At 49.6% G+C, this 17,727-nt stretch overlaps 7 protein-coding genes across 7 annotated transcripts; 2 read left to right on the forward strand and 5 right to left on the reverse strand.

Moving 5' to 3' along the window:
- Positions 1 to 416: 416 nt before the first annotated feature.
- JCM6883_001411 (F-box protein) lies at positions 417 to 1,697 on the reverse strand (the record flags this gene model as incomplete). Its single annotated transcript, XM_076631264.1, has 1 exon — positions 417 to 1,697. One exon carries the CDS (start codon positions 1,695 to 1,697, stop codon positions 417 to 419), a length of 1,281 nt encoding a protein of 426 aa, XP_076488843.1.
- Positions 1,698 to 2,633: 936 nt separating this feature from the next.
- Positions 2,634 to 3,796, reverse strand: JCM6883_001412 (F-box protein; the record flags this gene model as incomplete). Its single annotated transcript, XM_076631265.1, has 3 exons — positions 2,634 to 2,786; positions 3,303 to 3,403; positions 3,469 to 3,796. The coding sequence occupies 3 exons, from the start codon at positions 3,794 to 3,796 to the stop codon at positions 2,634 to 2,636; spliced, it is 582 nt and encodes a 193-aa protein (XP_076488844.1).
- Positions 3,797 to 4,066: 270 nt separating this feature from the next.
- JCM6883_001413 (uncharacterized protein) lies at positions 4,067 to 5,434 on the forward strand (the record flags this gene model as incomplete). The annotated part of the gene is made up of 5 exons (XM_076631266.1): positions 4,067 to 4,106; positions 4,171 to 4,400; positions 4,556 to 5,160; positions 5,214 to 5,220; positions 5,357 to 5,434. 5 exons carry the CDS (start codon positions 4,067 to 4,069, stop codon positions 5,432 to 5,434), a joined length of 960 nt encoding a protein of 319 aa, XP_076488845.1.
- Positions 5,435 to 6,265: 831 nt separating this feature from the next.
- Positions 6,266 to 8,280, reverse strand: JCM6883_001414 (uncharacterized protein; the record flags this gene model as incomplete). The annotated part of the gene is made up of 8 exons (XM_076631267.1): positions 6,266 to 6,433; positions 6,512 to 6,621; positions 6,697 to 6,889; positions 6,983 to 7,158; positions 7,226 to 7,320; positions 7,405 to 7,589; positions 7,665 to 7,718; positions 7,801 to 8,280. 8 exons carry the CDS (start codon positions 8,278 to 8,280, stop codon positions 6,266 to 6,268), a joined length of 1,461 nt encoding a protein of 486 aa, XP_076488846.1.
- A 414-nt stretch (positions 8,281 to 8,694) lies between these two features.
- Positions 8,695 to 12,217, reverse strand: JCM6883_001415 (M28 family metallopeptidase; the record flags this gene model as incomplete). The annotated part of the gene is made up of 9 exons (XM_076631268.1): positions 8,695 to 8,825; positions 8,949 to 9,332; positions 9,426 to 9,575; positions 9,709 to 10,014; positions 10,097 to 10,389; positions 10,481 to 10,819; positions 10,905 to 11,001; positions 11,077 to 11,765; positions 11,847 to 12,217. The coding sequence occupies 9 exons, from the start codon at positions 12,215 to 12,217 to the stop codon at positions 8,695 to 8,697; spliced, it is 2,760 nt and encodes a 919-aa protein (XP_076488847.1).
- A 114-nt stretch (positions 12,218 to 12,331) lies between these two features.
- RTT109 (H3 histone acetyltransferase RTT109) lies at positions 12,332 to 14,067 on the forward strand (the record flags this gene model as incomplete). Its single annotated transcript, XM_076631269.1, has 2 exons — positions 12,332 to 12,352; positions 12,418 to 14,067. The coding sequence occupies 2 exons, from the start codon at positions 12,332 to 12,334 to the stop codon at positions 14,065 to 14,067; spliced, it is 1,671 nt and encodes a 556-aa protein (XP_076488848.1).
- Positions 14,068 to 14,348: 281 nt separating this feature from the next.
- JCM6883_001417 (uncharacterized protein) lies at positions 14,349 to 17,725 on the reverse strand (the record flags this gene model as incomplete). Its single annotated transcript, XM_076631270.1, has 16 exons — positions 14,349 to 14,480; positions 14,562 to 14,732; positions 14,801 to 14,876; positions 14,952 to 15,034; positions 15,101 to 15,177; positions 15,248 to 15,411; positions 15,480 to 15,509; positions 15,591 to 15,657; positions 15,732 to 15,953; positions 16,057 to 16,153; positions 16,241 to 16,249; positions 16,313 to 16,422; positions 16,503 to 16,895; positions 16,976 to 17,176; positions 17,272 to 17,470; positions 17,699 to 17,725. The coding sequence occupies 16 exons, from the start codon at positions 17,723 to 17,725 to the stop codon at positions 14,349 to 14,351; spliced, it is 2,058 nt and encodes a 685-aa protein (XP_076488849.1).
- Positions 17,726 to 17,727: the final 2 nt, after the last annotated feature.

Genomic DNA, 17,727 nt, shown 5'->3' on the forward strand with positions numbered 1-17,727 from the left:
CCAGGATCCCTTGCCTCTATCTGACATGACCACTTCATCTGAAGTTTCTTCATTTCCACCTCTCATTCGGTGCAGTTGATACGACGTCGGAGGAATAATGGAAGAACCGTTGCGTAGCCGAAGGTGAAGCGTATATGATGATGAGGAAAGACGGAAGTGGAGAGGGTGGATTTGGAAGGGGAAGAGGAAGGGACGCGAGGAGTCGGAAGGCGAGAGGGAGAAAGAGAACAGATGAATTTGTCGGAACTAGTCGACGACGGTGTGGGGTATCGAAGGTGTGTGATAGGAGGATCGAGAGACATCCGAGCGTGGAGGCTGTTCGAAGCCACGCGACTATCGATTCGATCTGCGACAAGCATAGTGCGTCAGCAGAGGCTCAAACGTTGCGAAAAGAAGATCGTCAAACCCTCCAAGTATCACCAGTATCTGGCAACATCCCAAGCCTGTCGTCCTACCGCCTCTGCAAACATGACTTCTCGCTCTCTACCAGCCGTTGCCACAAAGTAAATCTTGTTCCGCATCTCGAGAGTTAAGGACGAACCACCGAAGATATCGGGCAGTACGACGGTTCGTATATTTTCGCCAAGTCGATTCGAGAGCAAGGTATTCGTCACATCGAGGTTGATGTCGTCGTGGAATCGCAAAGTTTTCAGAGTCGGAATCGATTTAAGCGTTGACAAGCGGATCGGAGGTGATCTAAAGAGGCATCGGTTGTAGTCGATACTGTAATTACTCGAGAGACATAACGTTTCAAGGGAAGGTGATTTTGAGAGAGATTCCCAGAACTTCTGACATTTCGTCTGTAGCCCGTGGGAGTCTTCGACTGGACCGCGGGGATAGGTCGGGTAGCGGAGATCTAGTTCAACGAGTCGAGGGAACAGGGAATAATCGAGTTCGAGGGCGGCGTCGAGGTTAACTCGAAGTTTTCGTAAAGTTGATGCGTTTGCCAGGAGGAATTCTAGTCTGCTTTCGGGTCGTCCACCGAAATAGGCGATTTCGAATACCTCTAGTCGAGTGAGATGACTCCTCTTGACGTCATCGAGAGCGAGGTATCCACATCGTAAGTGTTTAAGGCGTGGAAAAAACTCGACGAGATGATCGTATTCCTCCAGTGTGAGGTCGTTCAAATCGGTAGAGATAGCTTCGACCGTATCTGACTCGGCGACAATTGCCAACTCTTCGCTGATCCGTATCCATCCCTCGCTGAAGCTGATTTTCGTGAGTTTGCGACGAGCGATTCGAACCATCGTTTTGAACGCAAGAAGAGGAGTCGTGAAGAGTGTCGAATTTGATGATCCTTTGATTCCGGATCCCAGTTGCCCTTCTCCTAGGCCTGCATGCTCATACTCTTTCTTGAAATGGATAGACTGGATCGAGCTTGCGAGTTCGGGGTGGTCCATTAAAGTTCTCAATAGTTTCCACGCTCGATTCGACCATTCCCATACCGCATTCTCCTCCGCGTTCAATGAGTCATCGCTCTCATCCCATAATCGGTTGATGGTGACTTCGATATGAGAATAGAGAATCTCGTTGACCGGTGAGAGGAATCGGCGAGATACCAGTGAACATCGATAGAGATCGCCGCGGGACAGGGCGCGGTTGCGGAAGATGTCGATAATGAGCTCATCGGGGAGTCGGGTGAGGGAAGAGGGAGACGGAGGGGAACGAGGAGGGTTGGAATGAGGAGGAGGATTCATTCTGAGCGAGCAGATTGTAGGCGTGAGTCAATCGCATCAGCGTGAAGACCGAGAGGGAAGGTGACATACTGATTCTAGTACGATTTACGCTACTTTGATCGGATAGAAGGAGACGAGGAGGAGGAGAGAGATGAGGGGTGAAATGGGAACCAGGGGAAGAGGGGGGTTGACTGCCTTGCTGTGAGGTGAGATGAGCTGACTTTCGATCGTAGCTGTGCCGCCTAATCGATCTCGGTGAGGTTGCGAAGCGAGGAGAGGGAAGCGTCGTCTTGATCTCTTGAGTGGAATTGTCGGCGAGCTCGAAGGTTGCGGCGAGTCCCGGAGGCTCAGATAGACTGACGAAAGGTGTATCGAGCGCCGTGTATGCGCAGAAGCCGAAAGCTGCGAAGGGTGAGAAGGAGAGACGAAGAGGCGAAACTGAGTCTCTCGACACTCCATCGCACCTTGAGCTGACCCACTTCCTCTTGGAGCGTTGTCGTTCGGTGTTCGGATGACCCACGCAAGACGCCGAGGAGAGGAAACGATGCCAGGCCCAGCGAAAGTGAGAATTGGGATTGCGAAAAGCTCGAACTTGATCGAACTGCTGTGAGCACTCTCGAGTAATATTACTGCCACTCTGCTGCCTCTCGAGTGTCTGACTGTACTTCACTCCATCTTTCCCCTTGGCAACAACGTCTATGAGCTCTGGACGCGAGCAGCGAGACGGCGAAGCGGGAAGTCTTCGATTCGGATCAAACGAGCGCACGACAAAACGAGATCTCTTCCGACGTCATATCGCTGTCTGGGTGAAGGGAAACCCAATCTATAGCACACCTGAAGTTTTACAAGTCCGAAAGAGACGAAGAGCTTCGTACCGGCGACGATTCTTCGCAGCTACTTTACATTCGTATCCTCCTCCTTCTTCCCGCGCATTCCTTTTCCGATCGAGACCCCCTATTACTCCTCCTCCATTTCGTTCATTTCCTCCTTCTCCTTCTGCCTCTTGACGAAATCGACAAAGGAACGAGGGATGAGCGAGATCGAATCCTTTTCGTTCTCCTCCTCCTTGTCATCGCCCTTGAAATGCGTTTCGATGCCGTATTCTTCCATCTGTGACAGGATCGAGTGACATTCTGGCGACAACTCGGAGCGAGTCCACGGGAGGGAAAGATACCTTGAGCATCGAGGGATGGGTCGAATCGCTTCGAGCATTTGTCGGAGGTTGTGCGAGATTTCCGCGAAGTCTTTGTCCCACGACGGGAAAGGTGCACTGAACGATGTACTGAACGAGGTGCGATGCGAGAAAAGAGAGATATTGCAGCCATAAGGCCACCGATCGAAAATCGAGTGTTCGCTGACGATCCGATGAAGTATACGGCCAGCGCAGCGAGCTGTACTTTCTCCACATAGATCGGAAACAGCCAACACATCGACGGAAGCCGCCAGATGAGGAAGGAGACGGGTGTATGGAAGAAAGTCACGCCATCGATGACGATTTCCGTCGGTTTCCTGCATGAACGTGACATCGAAGAATCCGACGCGCGACAGTCTTGGTCGGTTGATGTCGCAATAGAGAGAGTATAGAACTCGGTGCCATAATTCGCCGCCGTTGTCGTGTGTTCGAACGGATAACTCGACGAGGTTCATCGCGGGTTTGATCTCCTCCAATTCGAGGTCGAGGATCAGTTCTTTTTGACGAACTCCTACGACGTGCAAGATTTCGAGCGCTGCCGAGCGAGAGCAATCAGCGAAATGAGCTGCCCGAAAGAGACGATAGATTTGCGAAACTCACTCGAGATGTCGAGAAACTCTCCTCGGAAGAGCTCCACAAGACACTCATGTCCCGACTCCGTCTCACTGGATCCGACTCCGTTCTCGAAGCTAGCTTTGCGTCCGTCAATGACCAACTTCTTGACCAACCGAGCGTCCTCTTTCCTCACTCTCTTCAACCGTTCACGACATTCCCTAGTCGTGATTTTGATGTAGGAGTATAGAAATGGTTTCGCGATGTAGCAGAAGGTTCGAGAAGCGAGAGAGATGTGGAAGAGAGTCGATTTAGATGAAGAGAGTTGAGAGAAGATATCGCAAAGTAGCTCGTTCGGGAGGGTAGGCCGACTCATCGAAGGATTTTCTGGGCCGCTTGAGTGAGCCTGAGCGAGACTTGGAGGGAAATCGCTAATAGGGAAGGGGAAGAGAGGTCAAAAGGAAACGAGTTCGACTCTTCGCTCTCTTCCTTACCCCCAGCACTCTCAGTGAACGTCTGTTCTGACGAGAAGACCGGTAGACTCACAACAAACGCGTACAGTTGCGGCGACGACGACTAAAGCACTCTCGCGCCCAAGCCCCCTTTTCATCAAGAACTCTCTTCTCTCCCTCTCTCAGCTTGCCGGATGGACCGTCTACCGTTCGAGTTACTCATCCATATCGCTAGTAAGCTCACTATCCCCCTCAGATTGCGTGCGGTCGTCGTGCTGACTCTCTCACCTTCCCACAGATTGTCTCTCTTTCGAACCTGTTCCTCAACTCCGTCAAACTTCCCTCTCTTACCTGTCCCGAACGAACAAGACGCTTCTCCTTGCGACTCGACCGATTCTCTACCGCGATCCAGAATTGTTGAGCGATTGGAGAGCGCAAATTTACGAGAATTCACTCTCGAAGAACGTCAATCCCTGGTTGTTGAGTCGAGTTAACAAAGTTGACAAGCAGTGGTGGATGCCGAGAAGCGTAAGTGATGACCGACAGCTAAGTTGGCAATTCCGGGGTAGCTGACTTTCGAGTTGAACGAATACTCGTAGCTCGAGTTCAAGTTCCCCCGACCACCTGCCGAGTACTTCGAACACTTTAGTTCGGGATCACCCGCCTCTCGTCTTTACTTCTAGGATTCGAACGCTCGCTCCGTACCTTCCTTCATCCCTTGTCAACACGACGTCGTCTGGTCAAACCTCACCTCATTCCATATTTTGGATCCTGCGTACAGTGCCAACTTCTCGACGCATCTGCTAGGCCCTGGTCGAGACTTGAGAAAGACGATTGAATCCTTGGACCTTTATGGCGCTTACTACAGCTTCTACCCTTTCCTTTTCGACGCCGTTCACTACATCGACGCAAGTCTCTTCCTCGTGGAGGATGCGAAAAAGGGAGTCGACTGGCCAACAGACAACGATGATACGGACTTGCAAGACTGGGAAAGACCTCGGGGAGGACAACGAGATCCGGAAGCGTGGGAGTGGGTAAACGCTGGACCGAAATTCCTTCAAAGAGCTCGCTTCGATTATTCAACTTGGGAGGAGCACCTCGACGATGACGCTCTATGGGCACTCGACTATTCATCTCTACCAACTTTGATCCACTCGCGCTCTCCATCGCAATTCCCGTTCTCGTCTCTTACCCTCCTCAAAATAACTTGTACAACTCTACTCGACTACATGCTTATCTTCTACACTCCTTCTTTCCCAGCTCTCCGAACACTTTCACTCTATGCTGAGTGGGTTTGGGAGCCGACTGACGGAATGAACTGGGTATCCATACGCTTTTCAGTTGTTCGGTGAGTTAGCGTCTTCTTTCTCCAGTCACGTCCTTTCTCGCAAGGCCCGCTCACTATGTTTTTCTTCGAGCACAGGGAGGAAGGCTCCATGTTTGTCTACGATCACGACGTTGACCAATGGGTGTCTTGGCCACAGTTGACGGAGAAGGAAATCCTTGAGTACCCCTTCAAGCCCTATCGAGGTCCGAACCTGCGTCGCCTGGAACTGTGGTAGTGTCGTTGGCGCTCTCCGAGTTTGGTCGAGGACAGGAAATGTCAGACACTCCGCGAACTTGCTTGATCTTCTGCTCGCTTTGTCGCAATCCAGATCCCTTGAACTGCCTTTCCTGATTCGCTCCTTGTGTAAGTCTTCCGTTTGCACGAAGCGTGACCGATTGTAAGACGGGCTCGGAGAGAACCGACAACCTGAGGATCATTCTCGAAACTCATTAGGATCGATTTTGGCCTGTCGCAAACCATCCCCTTCAAAGCTTAACTCGGCGTACGACTCCTTGGACTCTCCGTTGACAAATGTAGCTCAACAGTCGAAGTACCATCCGCGTAGGACTTCAATTGGTGTGCGAGCGCTTGGACTCTCATGCACAAGTCGTCGACTTCGTCTGGTGCAAAGCTTTCACACTCACATAGAGAGTCTCTCTCTGATTGAGGATGCCAGAAGGGTACCTCAATCTCGAGGACTCATGACGACAGCTGAACGAGAACAGCAGTGAACGCATTTTCGTTTATACCCTTGCGAACGACGAGGGAGCGAGGAGTGATTTATCGTTTTGTGTTGCAAGAAGAACTATGAGACATTTTCATCCAGCGTACACAACGGAAGGAGAGGGGAGAGTTCGTGGTAAAGCGACGACGACAACTGAAAAACAGCGGATTAAAACAACAAAGGAAACTGACGAAAGAGAGAACGAGGAAGAGTGGTGCGAATTGCTACTGTGCGAACGAACGAAAGGAGTTGCGACTATAGTATACATACACGGTGGAACGAATTAGGGGGAGTTGCGAGATGAACGAGAATTGATACAATCGAGAGAAAGAGAGGGGAGGTTTAGAAATCGGCGTCCATCACGAGGAAGCCCTTTTCGTCTCCTCCTCCTCCTTGTGCGGGGTCTGTCGAGTTGGCGGTAGAGCCGGGGATAGAAGGAGTATTTGTTCCGGAAGAACGGTTCATTACTCCTGCTTTTTGATAATCCGATACTCTTTTTTCGAAGAAATTCTGATTCACATCAAAACAGGGAAATAAGCTCTCAAGACGGCTCCAATAGGCTAGGTAGTGAAATCGTTGGGAGCTTACCGTCTTTCCTTCCATTGAGATCATCTCCATGAAATCGAACGGATTCTTCGTTCCATACAATTTCGAATTCCCCAACGCAACGAGCAGTCGATCCGCTACGAACTCGATATCTATAACCCTTGTGCAATCCCCATCAGTCTCTCATCCTCCTTTCACCACTGTCGAGATGGGGATTCGAGACTTACATTGACACATCAACCCTGAATTCATCCCGATCAAACCAACGGGTAAAGCATCCGTCAAGAATTCCTTCTCGATCTCTACCGCTTCGGAAATAATCGTCGAGATCACGTTTGGATGGGGTCTTCTTTCGAGGTGGGAGAAGAGGAGAGTCGCGAAATCGGTATGAAGTCCTTCGTCTCTTGAGATTAATTCGTTCTACGCTCGCTCCAATAACTCGTTCGAGTCAGTTCCGATTACTCCCTTTTGAGCACCGAGAGCACCGAGAGCTAAAAGAGAGTGGAAACTAACGGAGAAAGTGAGACCGGGCATTAATCCACGTTTTTTCAACCAGAAAATCGAAGCGAATGAACCTGAGAAGAAGATCCCTTCGACCGCTGCGAACGCGACTAAACGTTCTCCGAATACGGCGGAGGGGTCAGAGATCCATTTGAGAGCCCAATGAGCTTTACGAGTGATGCACGGAACTGAATTGACGTGGAAGGCGATCAGCAGGCGAAAGAGGGGAGAGGAGAGAGGGGAAGAGGAACGAACTCGTTTCGATTGCGTTGAAGAGATGGGATCGTTCGGTTGGGTCTCGAATGTAGGTATCGATCAATAGTAAATAGACTTCTGAATGCACGTTTTCCCTGTACGATTTTCACCGACACAATGCGCGAAGAAAGTCAACTACTACTTCGGTCATTGCGAAAGAGAGAGAGTAGAAAACGTACATCATGATTTGAAACCCATAAAAACATCTCGCCTCAGCAATCTGTACCTCAGAAGAAAACCTTTCGACCAAATTCTCATTAACGATTCCATCACTCGCTGCGAAGAACGCCAATACGTGGGAAACGAAATGTCTTTCGTTCGGAGTTAGACGGGTCGTCCAGTCAAACATGTCTTTAGAGATATCCTACAAATCGACTCGAACGGGTCAGCAAAGAAAAGAGAGGAGGAAGAAAGGGAGGAAGAGGGAAGAGAGACGAACTATTTCTTCGGCGGTCCAGAATGAGGCTTCGGCTTTTTTATAACTTTGCCAAATCTATTACCAAATGATCTCAGTCAGCCTCGTCCTTTATCTCTCACCGATGACCGGTGAAGGAGAGCCAAGGGTAGAAACTGACTTCATGGTATTGAATCGGAAACAAAACGAATCTCCTCCCAGTTTCCTTCAGGATCGGTTCATCTTCGTCTGATTTAATTCGTTCTAAATCTCCTACGAATCGTGGTTGACCATTCGGAAGAATAGTATGATCTGGTTGAGGTTGATGGGAAGTTTCCTCTTCGGGAGACAGGTCGATGACGGCTTTTCCTTTTCCCTTGTCTTTCGACTGACTAGGATGTACTGTAGGAGGTACTGTGAGAACCGCAGTGGGTTCTGAGGGTCGCTGATCGGGTTGAGAGGAGGAAAGAGAGTTTAGAGATGAAGCGGAAGAGGAACTTCTTCGAAGTGAGGGAGTAGGTCGTTTGCTGGGCGGTGGAGGTGTATGTAGAGATAAAGAAGCGAATGATCCAGACATGGGTGATCTAGATGTAGACGAGGATGGGATCGAGGAAGATGATGATGAGGAAGAGTAAAGAGAGGGTCGAGTGGCAAGTTGCATTGCTTGCTGAGCGTCTGTCGCAGTGTGTCGTAGTGAGTTGCAGTGCTAGAGGGGTGGGCGACAAAGGGAGCAGAAGTGGAGTGAAGAGTAAGAGAGAATTTGTTGACTTTCATCATCGCCTCTTTCTCGATCGCAAATTACGCTCAAAGTCATTTTCGCGCGCTCGCGTATGAACGTATCTTTCATCGTTGCCGACACTCTCCTGAGACCGTCACCAGTCGTGCTTCGTCCGATTGCACCGGTCTGAAAGGAAGCTCATGCCCCTTTGCGTTTCATCGAGTTTCCAAGTTTTCTCCTTTCTTCTCTCTCCCACTTTCGCTTGAGCGTGAGCATTGAAACAGACTTATTTACACTTTCCATATCCATATCACTCCGTACGAACTATATACAACACGCCTTCCTCTTGTCTCTGGTTCAGATCTTGAGTAATCGAACGGCCCTATCAATACTCTTCTCCAATCTCTCCATCTCTTTCCTCGCGCTTTCAACGTCTCCATCTAGTTCCAACGCTTCAGTGAGTCCAGGGAACGTAGTCGCTCCATATCCTACTCGTTTCAGTTCTCGCGTCAATTTCGACCCTTCTTCCCTTTTTTTTGCGAACGAGACAGAGAGAGAAGAGAGCGCAACGATGGGAAGTGAAGAAGAAGAAGGGAGGATGAGAGACGTACCTAACCAACGACCGGGAGCGACAACGAGAGATTTGTACCATTCTCTACCTGGCAACCCCGGCTCGCCAGGAGGGACGAGGAGGGTAGATTCGAAGGATTGTTTTTGTTTGTTCACTTTTCGGATCTCCTTCAAAAGACGCTTCATCTCTTTCTTGTGCTTCTTCCCTCCACGGTGCTTGTGATGGCGAGAGGGAGAGATGAGTTGAGCTTGTAGGGAGGAAACTCGGGAAACGAGGGAAGAAGCATGTTGATCGAGTTTGAGAGAGACTTGAACGAGAGTTGCGAGCTTCGATCCGAGGAGAGTTAGGTCGAGTTGTTCACGACCGGGGTAGCTCGGTAAGCTAACGACTTTTTGAAGGTATTTCTCGAGTTCTAGGGCGTAGGCTGTTCTCGTCAATACCGTCAGTCTTGTTCTCGGCGGGAACGAATCAGAGAAAACGAGTTGGGGAGAATGAGCCGAAAGGGATGAGAGCGTACCGGTAGTATTGAGAGGTAGAACAAGATCATCCACGAGTCTCAACGCCGTTAATCCTAGAATCTTACTAACCACTACATGTCTCTCAAAAGTCGGATCTCCGAATTTTTCCATCCATGCAAACGAATCAAAGTTTGAGTGATAGTGATACACTATCCAAGTTCATCCTCTTTTCATCAGTACTCGTGAAAAACCTCTCTCTCTCGAGCTCGGGAGAAAAAAAAACGGGAGAGGCAGAAAAAAAGGGAAGGGAAGGAAAAGAGAGAGAGGAGAAGAAAGACTAACCTGGATCACCCTTCGCACCAGAGTATCCTAAATTTCCACTAGCGATTCCTATGTATTGAAGGAACACAGAGAAATCTGAACCGGATCCTAAGGTTTTCACTTTCGTTTGACCGAGATCTTCTTGTCCTTTCGTTGAAGTTCGTTTTTCGAGTTCACCTCCTTCGACGGCAATGAGATCCTTTGAGGAAGTAGTAGTTGAGGTAGAGTTCGAGGGAGAGGTAGGGTCCCTGACGAGGGAGGAGCATTCTTGTAGTAGATGAGCGAGAGATGGGGATGCGGCTAATTCGAAAGAAGATCCCGAAACGCCTGTACGTTCGAAACGCAAATCAGTTCCCCACTATCGTCTCCGACTCTGACAAAGCCAGAAGAGAGAGAATTCTCTACGTACTGACATCCAAATTGAGGTAAGCGACCACTTTCTCCCTCAACCATCCCGTGAAATCTTCCCCAAATTCCGTACTTCCAATCAATCCATACTCTTCCGCGTCCCAACTAGCTACCAAAATACTTCGTTTCGGTTTCCATCCTTGTTTGAGGAGGTGAGAGAAACCTTTGAGGGTTTCGTGGAGGGAGGAAGTACCGGAATTTGGATCACCGGCTCCGAACGTCCAGGCATCGTTGTGATTCCCTAGAACTACGATTTCATCCGTGATGTGACCGGGGATTAGGGCCATAGTGTTCCTGTCGCGTTCGTTCGAGAGAGCGAGCGAGAGTTAGCGATACGGAGAGAGAGGGAAAGAGAAGGAAAAGGAAAAGGGAGAGACAAGCGAACCAGATTTTCGTGGTGACTTTGTCGTCCATCCTATTCACCAATTCAACCATCTCGTCTCCCGGTCCAGTCCAGTACTCTACCCCTTTATACCGTAATCCACCTTCTTTCCATCCCTCCTTATCTTCTCTCTTGAGGCCTTTCCCGTTCAAGCTTTTCAGGAGTGGGATCGCATCCTCGTAGGAAATGGGCAGGGAGGGGATTGAGGGAATTGGAAGGGAGGAGGAATCAAGAGGGAGACGAGAGGGAGAGGAAGGAAGAGAAGGGTTGTAAGCTGGGAGAGAGGGAGTTAGGGGGTCACCGGGTCGGATCGAGAGGTATTGAACCGAACCGCGTTGAACTCTATTGGACCAAATCGTTACGGAATTCGTCAGCGAGTGATGATAGAAGCAGAAGAAAATGGGAGAGAAAGAGGGAAAAGACTTACGAAGAAGGAGCACGAGCAGGACCAAATGGATAAGGTTTGAATCCATTCTCTTCTGTGATTTCTCCATCTGCTGCAGGGTCCGAATAGATGATACAGCCTGTTCAACAAGGGCATCATGTATCTTAAGGAGATCAGTATTCGAGCTCTCGTATCTCGAGTTAAAAAGACTCACCGACCGCTCCTGCTTCCTCCGCTGCCTTTACTTTCAACCCTCTAAAACTTCCTCCATACTGCACCAATACCACTTTCCCCTTGACCTCGACTCCCTCTTTCTCCAATCTCTCGAAATCCTCTTTCGTTCCTCTCGTCGCATAAACAAGTTTACCCTTCGCAGTACCCGATTTAGAGAATCCATGGAAGGTAGGTACACCATTAGGAGAGGTAGGGTCTTCTGATGGGAAGGAGGACTCGGTTAAGGAGGCGACGAAGGAGGGACCGGAGGAGGAGTTTGGAGGGGTGAGAGTGAGGGAATGCGAGAGTGGGTAGTTGAGGTAGGGGTAATAGGTCGAGATCCAGACGCGGGGTGTCGAGGGGAGAGAGTGACCGTGATGGTGGTGTTTGCGAGAATAGTGATGAGAGTGAGAGAGGGAAGAAGAAAGAAAGAATCGTCGGAGTTTTCGAACCCATTTCCTCGTCTTCATTCTCCAGTGCCCTCTTCTTCCTCTTCCGTGACATCCTCCTCGTCGATGTTCATGAGGTTTCCCCATCAGAGCTTCCCTATCCTCTTTAGTTCCCGCATCGAACAAATTCTCCTTTTCTCCAGTTTGTTCCAACCCCAATAGCTCCTCCCACTGGTTCTTTACCCTCAAAGCGGACTTGTAATCACCTTCAGTACCCGCAATATGTGTTTCTCTAGTGAACCTGTCAGTGTCGACTCAGACGACGTCAGGGAACCCGGAAAAGGGAGAGACCGCGTGGTGAGCGAGAGAAAGAGGGACGAACGATTTAGAGATATTCTTTGCGGATTGAGCGGATGGGATTTTGAGGAACTCTTTCAAGAGTTCAGGGGACGTTCTGCCAACACTGGACGAGGGAGAGGGAGATGAAGGGTTTCCCCACAAGAAGTGCGAGTGCGAGTAACCATCATCGAAACGATCGAGCGCTGGTCGACCGCGAGCGAATAGATCGTGGGAGAATCGGGGGAATGGAGAGTAGTAATAGGAGATGGACCAGAGAGAGAGGGCGAGGAGGATGATGAGCAAACGATATCGAACTGCGATACGAGCGATCCTTGCTTGCTGAGGGCTGACTCCGGTGGGAGGAGGTGTTTGGTATGCTTTCTCGGGGTCTAGAGGAGGTTTCGGTCGATCCATAATGAGTTGTTGGAGGAAGAGAAGAACGAGTTCGCAACTTTCGATCTGTCTTTCGCTTCTCTCACCCGCTTCGACCCACCCGAAATCCTCTCGTCGCGTACCCAGGAGCTCACCATGGCTACTCCAGATCCCTCCGTGTGTCTCTCCTCTCCTATCTCTCGGCGAACGCGTCTCAAACTCACCTCATCTCTCTCCCTCAGCTCTCCTCCTCTTCCTCCTCCGCTCCGCCCTCCCTGACAACCTACATCGCTTCGACCCTCGAGAGTACGTTCCCAGGAACCCACGATTTCAAATTTCAAACGATCAGGTCTCAACCTCGGAGGAGTTATGCCTTGTTTCCTCATCATTCTTTGATAAACCAGAACCAGAACCAGAACCACCACAAGACGGGGATCAAGATTTGGCAGGAAGAAGTACTTTGCGTATTGAGTATTGAACGAGAGGTTACTACGCAGCAGAGTGAGGGAGGGGCGGAGGGAAATGGGAAAGGAAAGGAGAAGGGGAAAGAATTGAACGAAACGACGACTACGACGCAAGGAGACACACAGAAGGAGAAGGAGAAGGAGACAGTGACGACGGTGAAAGGTTGGGTCCCACTCTGTGCGATCGAAGCTTCAATTTATACGATCCCTCTCACTTCAGTCTCGATTCTTTACATTTCGAAAATCGATACAACCGGCTTACAACCCCCTCCTTCTTCTTCTTCTCTCTCTCCGACTCTTTCTCCGACTAAGGCGTTCGTTGCGGCGTTTTTGAGGTATCATTTCGATCATCCACCGCATGGGACGAAGAGATTGAGGGTACATGTCTTCGCGAGGAGTCAGAGTCAATACCTTTTTCCTGGGTCGATTGAAAATACTTCGCAGACGCAGGGAGGGAAGAAAGTGTTGGACGATAAAGGATTACTGAGATGGTGGAAATCAACCCTGGAACTCTCGACCACCTCTTCCTCCTCGAAACGATCGATTCAAAAATTCTACCTAATCCCCGGTCTCACTCTCTCCGAATCTCTGCCTTACCTACCTTCTCTCCCGTCTTCTTCCTGGGTGTACGGACACCCTTACTCGACTCTCTCGTCGCCTCTTCACCCTCCCTCAACTCCCGCCTCGACGCTCGATTTAGCCGATTTGATTCCCGCATTTCCGGACGATCCAAAATCCCGATTCCTTCATTCCTTGACCTCTTCGTCACTTTCACCGTCGGGTGCAGAAGGGGATTACGATGATTTACATCATCAACTCCATGAACTCAGTTTCATTTCCGGTTCAAACTCGAATTCGACACTTCAGAGTCGAATGAAGGAATTAGAGAAAGAGAGGGAAAGGGAAAGAGGGAGATTGGTAGAGGGGGTGAAAGGAGGAGTTGGGGAATGGTGGGAAAGGATGGGGTGGAGACAGGAATGTTGTTCGGGAGTTTTGGTTGGGTTTTTCGTTTTAGCTCTAGGTGACGATGAAGAGTCAACCGATCACGAGACGACGACGAACGTGCAACAAGGAGGAGGAGGAGGAGGATCAGGAGGATCAACGACAGCGCCAACTGGTTATCCGAGTTCGTTACCTCATGCGATCTTTACGAAACTTTGGACTCAATTCCATAACCAAGATTACTCCCTCCTCAGACTCTCCTCCCTCATTCCGGCACTTTCGAAATGGGCCGACGACGTTGAACGATTGGTTGGATTGGAAGTCGAGAAGGGAAATGTTGAGAAAGGAGAAATTGAGAGGTTGGTGAAAGTTAGGAATGAAGGATTGATGGAAGCGTTGAGGGAGGAAAGGAAGAGGAAGATGAAGGAGGAGGAGGGGAAGAGGAAAGTTAATACGTTGGCACCGAGGAAGAAGAAGAAAGTTTAGAATAGGAGGGAGGGGAACGCAATGTACGAGATCCTAGCTCAATCAAATTCAGTGGACGACGGAAACGAGATTGCAGTGAGCTGAACTCAGGGAGACAGTGTCTGTCCCTCTCTGCTTCTACACGAGCATGACAACGAGAGAATGAGAGAGAACTATAAACAACTCGGTTCGAACTAAATTACAAAAAAAAACTCTATAAAACTTCGATAAGCTCTCCATCTCGAGAGACTTTCCCTCCACGCCGGCGCCATCGTGATCTCAACCTGGAGTGAACTCGTTCTTTACGGGTAAACTTCCTTGATCTCTTGTTCAAACTCCTTCAAAATCACTTTTCTCTGTAATTTCTGTGCGGCGGTCAAGAACCCATTCTGAGGGGTCCATTCTTCCGGAGCCAACACCACACACTGTAGCATCTAGTTTCTCTCTCTCCTCCCTTCATCAGTTACCTCATTCTCCCTCATACTCGAGAAGGGAAAGCGAGAGAGAGAACGTACCTCGATAGGTTTCAATCCCGATTTCTTCCCAACACTCAAAAGTTCTTGTAAAACCGCTTTAGAGACTTTCGAATCTTGACACAATTCTTTCCATTCGCATGAATTGGCGGAGGAATGAAGTGATTGGTCGGAGGCGAGTTTACGGACGGCGGACTCGTTTGGTACAATAATCTGGATCACTCATCGAACAGGAGTCAGTGAGGGCTGAGGTAGGGAGAAGATGAGGGAGTGAGACGTACGGCCATAGGTTTGTTGGCGTTTGAATCGGCATGAACGCAAATGTTTGTTACGAGAGGTGAGGATTTGTATTTCGATCTGAAACCCATCGACGACAACCTATCAGTCTCACCTTCACTCGAGCGAGAGAGAAAGGATGAGGCGAGGACTTACTCGAGAGATTCGACGGCGATGTATTCTCCGTGAGAAAGTTTGACCAAGTTTTTCTTGCGATCAATGATTGAGAGAGTTCCATCCTACACGCGATCGACCAGAACTTAGTTCTCGAAGTCTAGTAGAGATGAGGAAGGAAGCATGCTTACAGGGTTCCATCTCCCGATATCTCCTGTCAAGAACCAACCATCGACGAAAGCTTCTTTCGTCAAATCATCTCTCTTATCTAAACCCACTCATCTAGGTGTCAATATCCTTCTCTCGTCATACTCCGTATAGAGAGAGAAGGGACTGACAATAGCCTTTACAAATCGCCGGACCTCTCATACAAATCTCCCCTTCTTGAGGATTCCCTTGAGCTCGATATCCCGCGTCGGAGAAATCTCGTAGTTTGATTTCGACGGGAGGACAGGGGAGTCCGACGGTTCCGGGTCGGGCCATTGATGGTGGGAGAATGCAACTGAAGAGTGAATGGATGGATGAGTTTGGACCGACGAGACGGAGAGAGAGCTTCGAGGGGGAACTTACGAAAGTGCGCAGGATTCCGTTCCACCGTATCTATAAGCGTGCGTACGAAGTATTCAATCAGGTCAGAAGCGAGAAAAGGATGGAGTGGAAGAGAGCGAGAGGGAGACTCACCCTTGAATGAAATTCGGAGTGAGAACTTGCATCAAGAATTCCTGAGTACTTTCCGAAATCGGTGCACCTATTCCCTCATCCCATCTCTATCAGCTTCCTTCTCCAAGCTACCTCAGAAGAGAAAAAGAAGGGAGAACTCACCTCCATTCACAGCATAAGTCAAATTCCCTCCCGTCGCCGCTCTAACCTGATTGAACACGACCTTATCCGTCACGGCCCCAACGACACTTCCGACCAGTGGAAGGTGTTTGGTCCAAGATTTCGCGGCGAGGGCACCGTGGAAAATGGAGGATTTGAGGGTACCTCCCGAAGTGACTTTTGAGAGGATTCCTTTACGGATTAATTCCCACACTGCTGGAACACCTACATACGCCGTACATGAGTGTCAGCAAGCGAGACAGAGGAACAGGAGACGGGAGCTGGGAGGAAGAAAGGGAGGAGAAAAGGGAGAAGGGAGAAGACGAACCGGTCATGATTGTGGGTTTGAAAGCTCGAATATCTCCCATACAGTTTCGAACGGAATTGTCGGTCAAAGTTTTCACATTGGCGAAACCCATTGGGATCTGGAGCGAGAGAAGAATGGAAAGGTGTCAGTCAGTGCTCAAAACGAGAAATTCGTCGATGAGGTTGACATGAGCAGAGGAACTTACTCCGACGTACTACGATAGACAAGAAGAGTGTCAGTTGAATGAAACGACCAAAGAGAAGAGTGTGAGACTGACGAGTAAAGTGAATTCAACAGTCATTTCGAAAATGTGTGCGAGTGGTAAATAAGCGATAAACCTCGCATCAGGCGTGATCAATTGTCCTAATACCGTCATTACTCCCGCGACTACACACCTCGTCCCCACGTTCATCAGTCTCACGTCCGAACTCTGAGCATAGAGAGAGAGGAAGAGTGAGAGAACTTACCACAAGAAACGACATTCTCATGAGTAATAACACAACCTTTGGGAGCTCCGGACGATCCCGAAGTATACATAATAGTAGCAACATCATCTTTCCCTGGTCTATTCGGTTCCTTCGGGTTCTCCTTTCCCAATTTCAAAAATTCTTCCCAATGAAGAACCTTGATTCCTTGTTCCCTAATCTTCTCGAGTGAACCAGACTTGATATCCTTTTGATCTCCGTCGTAGATGAGAACTTTGAGGGAAGGACAGGAGGAAACGATCGAAGAGACGGTAGAGAGGAGAGAGGCGTTCGTGAAGAGTCCGTAGACGGAGGGCTCGTTGATCGAGTGTTGCAGTCCGTCGGGTCCGAGAGAGTCATAGGCCGTGGCGAATGTGATCGATTGAGAGGCGCAAGCTATACGCAAGCGAACGGGGTCGAAATTCAGTAAAGTGAGCCTCGACACGGAGGGGAAACAGGAAGAGATAGGAGCGTACCGTTAGCCATGACCTGCCAGTGCACGGACGTCGAAGCGAAGATGTTAAACATTGTATCCTTCGAATGACCCGTTTCGATCAAAGCGCTCGCAGCTTGTTTAACAATTTCCGCCAATTCCTTATAACTCAAGTATTTGTAGTCGGAGAGTTCGAAGTATTGCCAGTTCTTCTTCTCTTTCACTTCTTTACCTCCTACCGTCTCTAGTAAGTCCATCGCGTTCGTACAGTCAGCTCTGCTCGAGAAGCGCTCGAAGTGTTTCTCCGAGCGGAGTCGACTGTTTGAAAGGATGACTTACTGGTAATCTCCTTCTCCTCATTATGTACCTTGACAACCTCCCTCCATCCCACAGCAGGTTGATCTCCTCGAATCTCGACCGATTTAGCTAACAAATCCGGAATCACTTCAACTCCCGGTTCTGGGGTCTTTGATAATTCATCGGCCGTGTCGGCGTAGCGTCGAGGTCGGGTTTCGTCGGATCGGGGCTCGGGTCCGACCTAGAGAGTGAGAGTGGGAGAGGGGGAAAGGGAGCGATGCCGTCATCGAGTTTTGAGAGAGGAGGAACGAGAGAGGAGGAGGGAACAGGGGTCAACACGCGCGTGACGGGGAGTAGAGAGGTGTAGAAAATAGTAATGGTCAGTCAGGGTCACACAGAGTAAGAGGCGGGTTGGAGTTGGTTGAGAATCGAAGCAAACGAAAACGCTCGAAAGGAGGGAAGAGCTCACTTCGACTGATGAAGGGCGATGGGGCATAC

The sequence above is a fragment of the Sporobolomyces salmoneus genome, assembly GCF_050403485.1.
Source record: "Sporobolomyces salmoneus JCM6883 DNA, S_salmoneus_JCM6883_v1_ctg15, whole genome shotgun sequence".
Lineage (NCBI taxonomy): Eukaryota > Fungi > Basidiomycota > Microbotryomycetes > Sporidiobolales > Sporidiobolaceae > Sporobolomyces > Sporobolomyces salmoneus.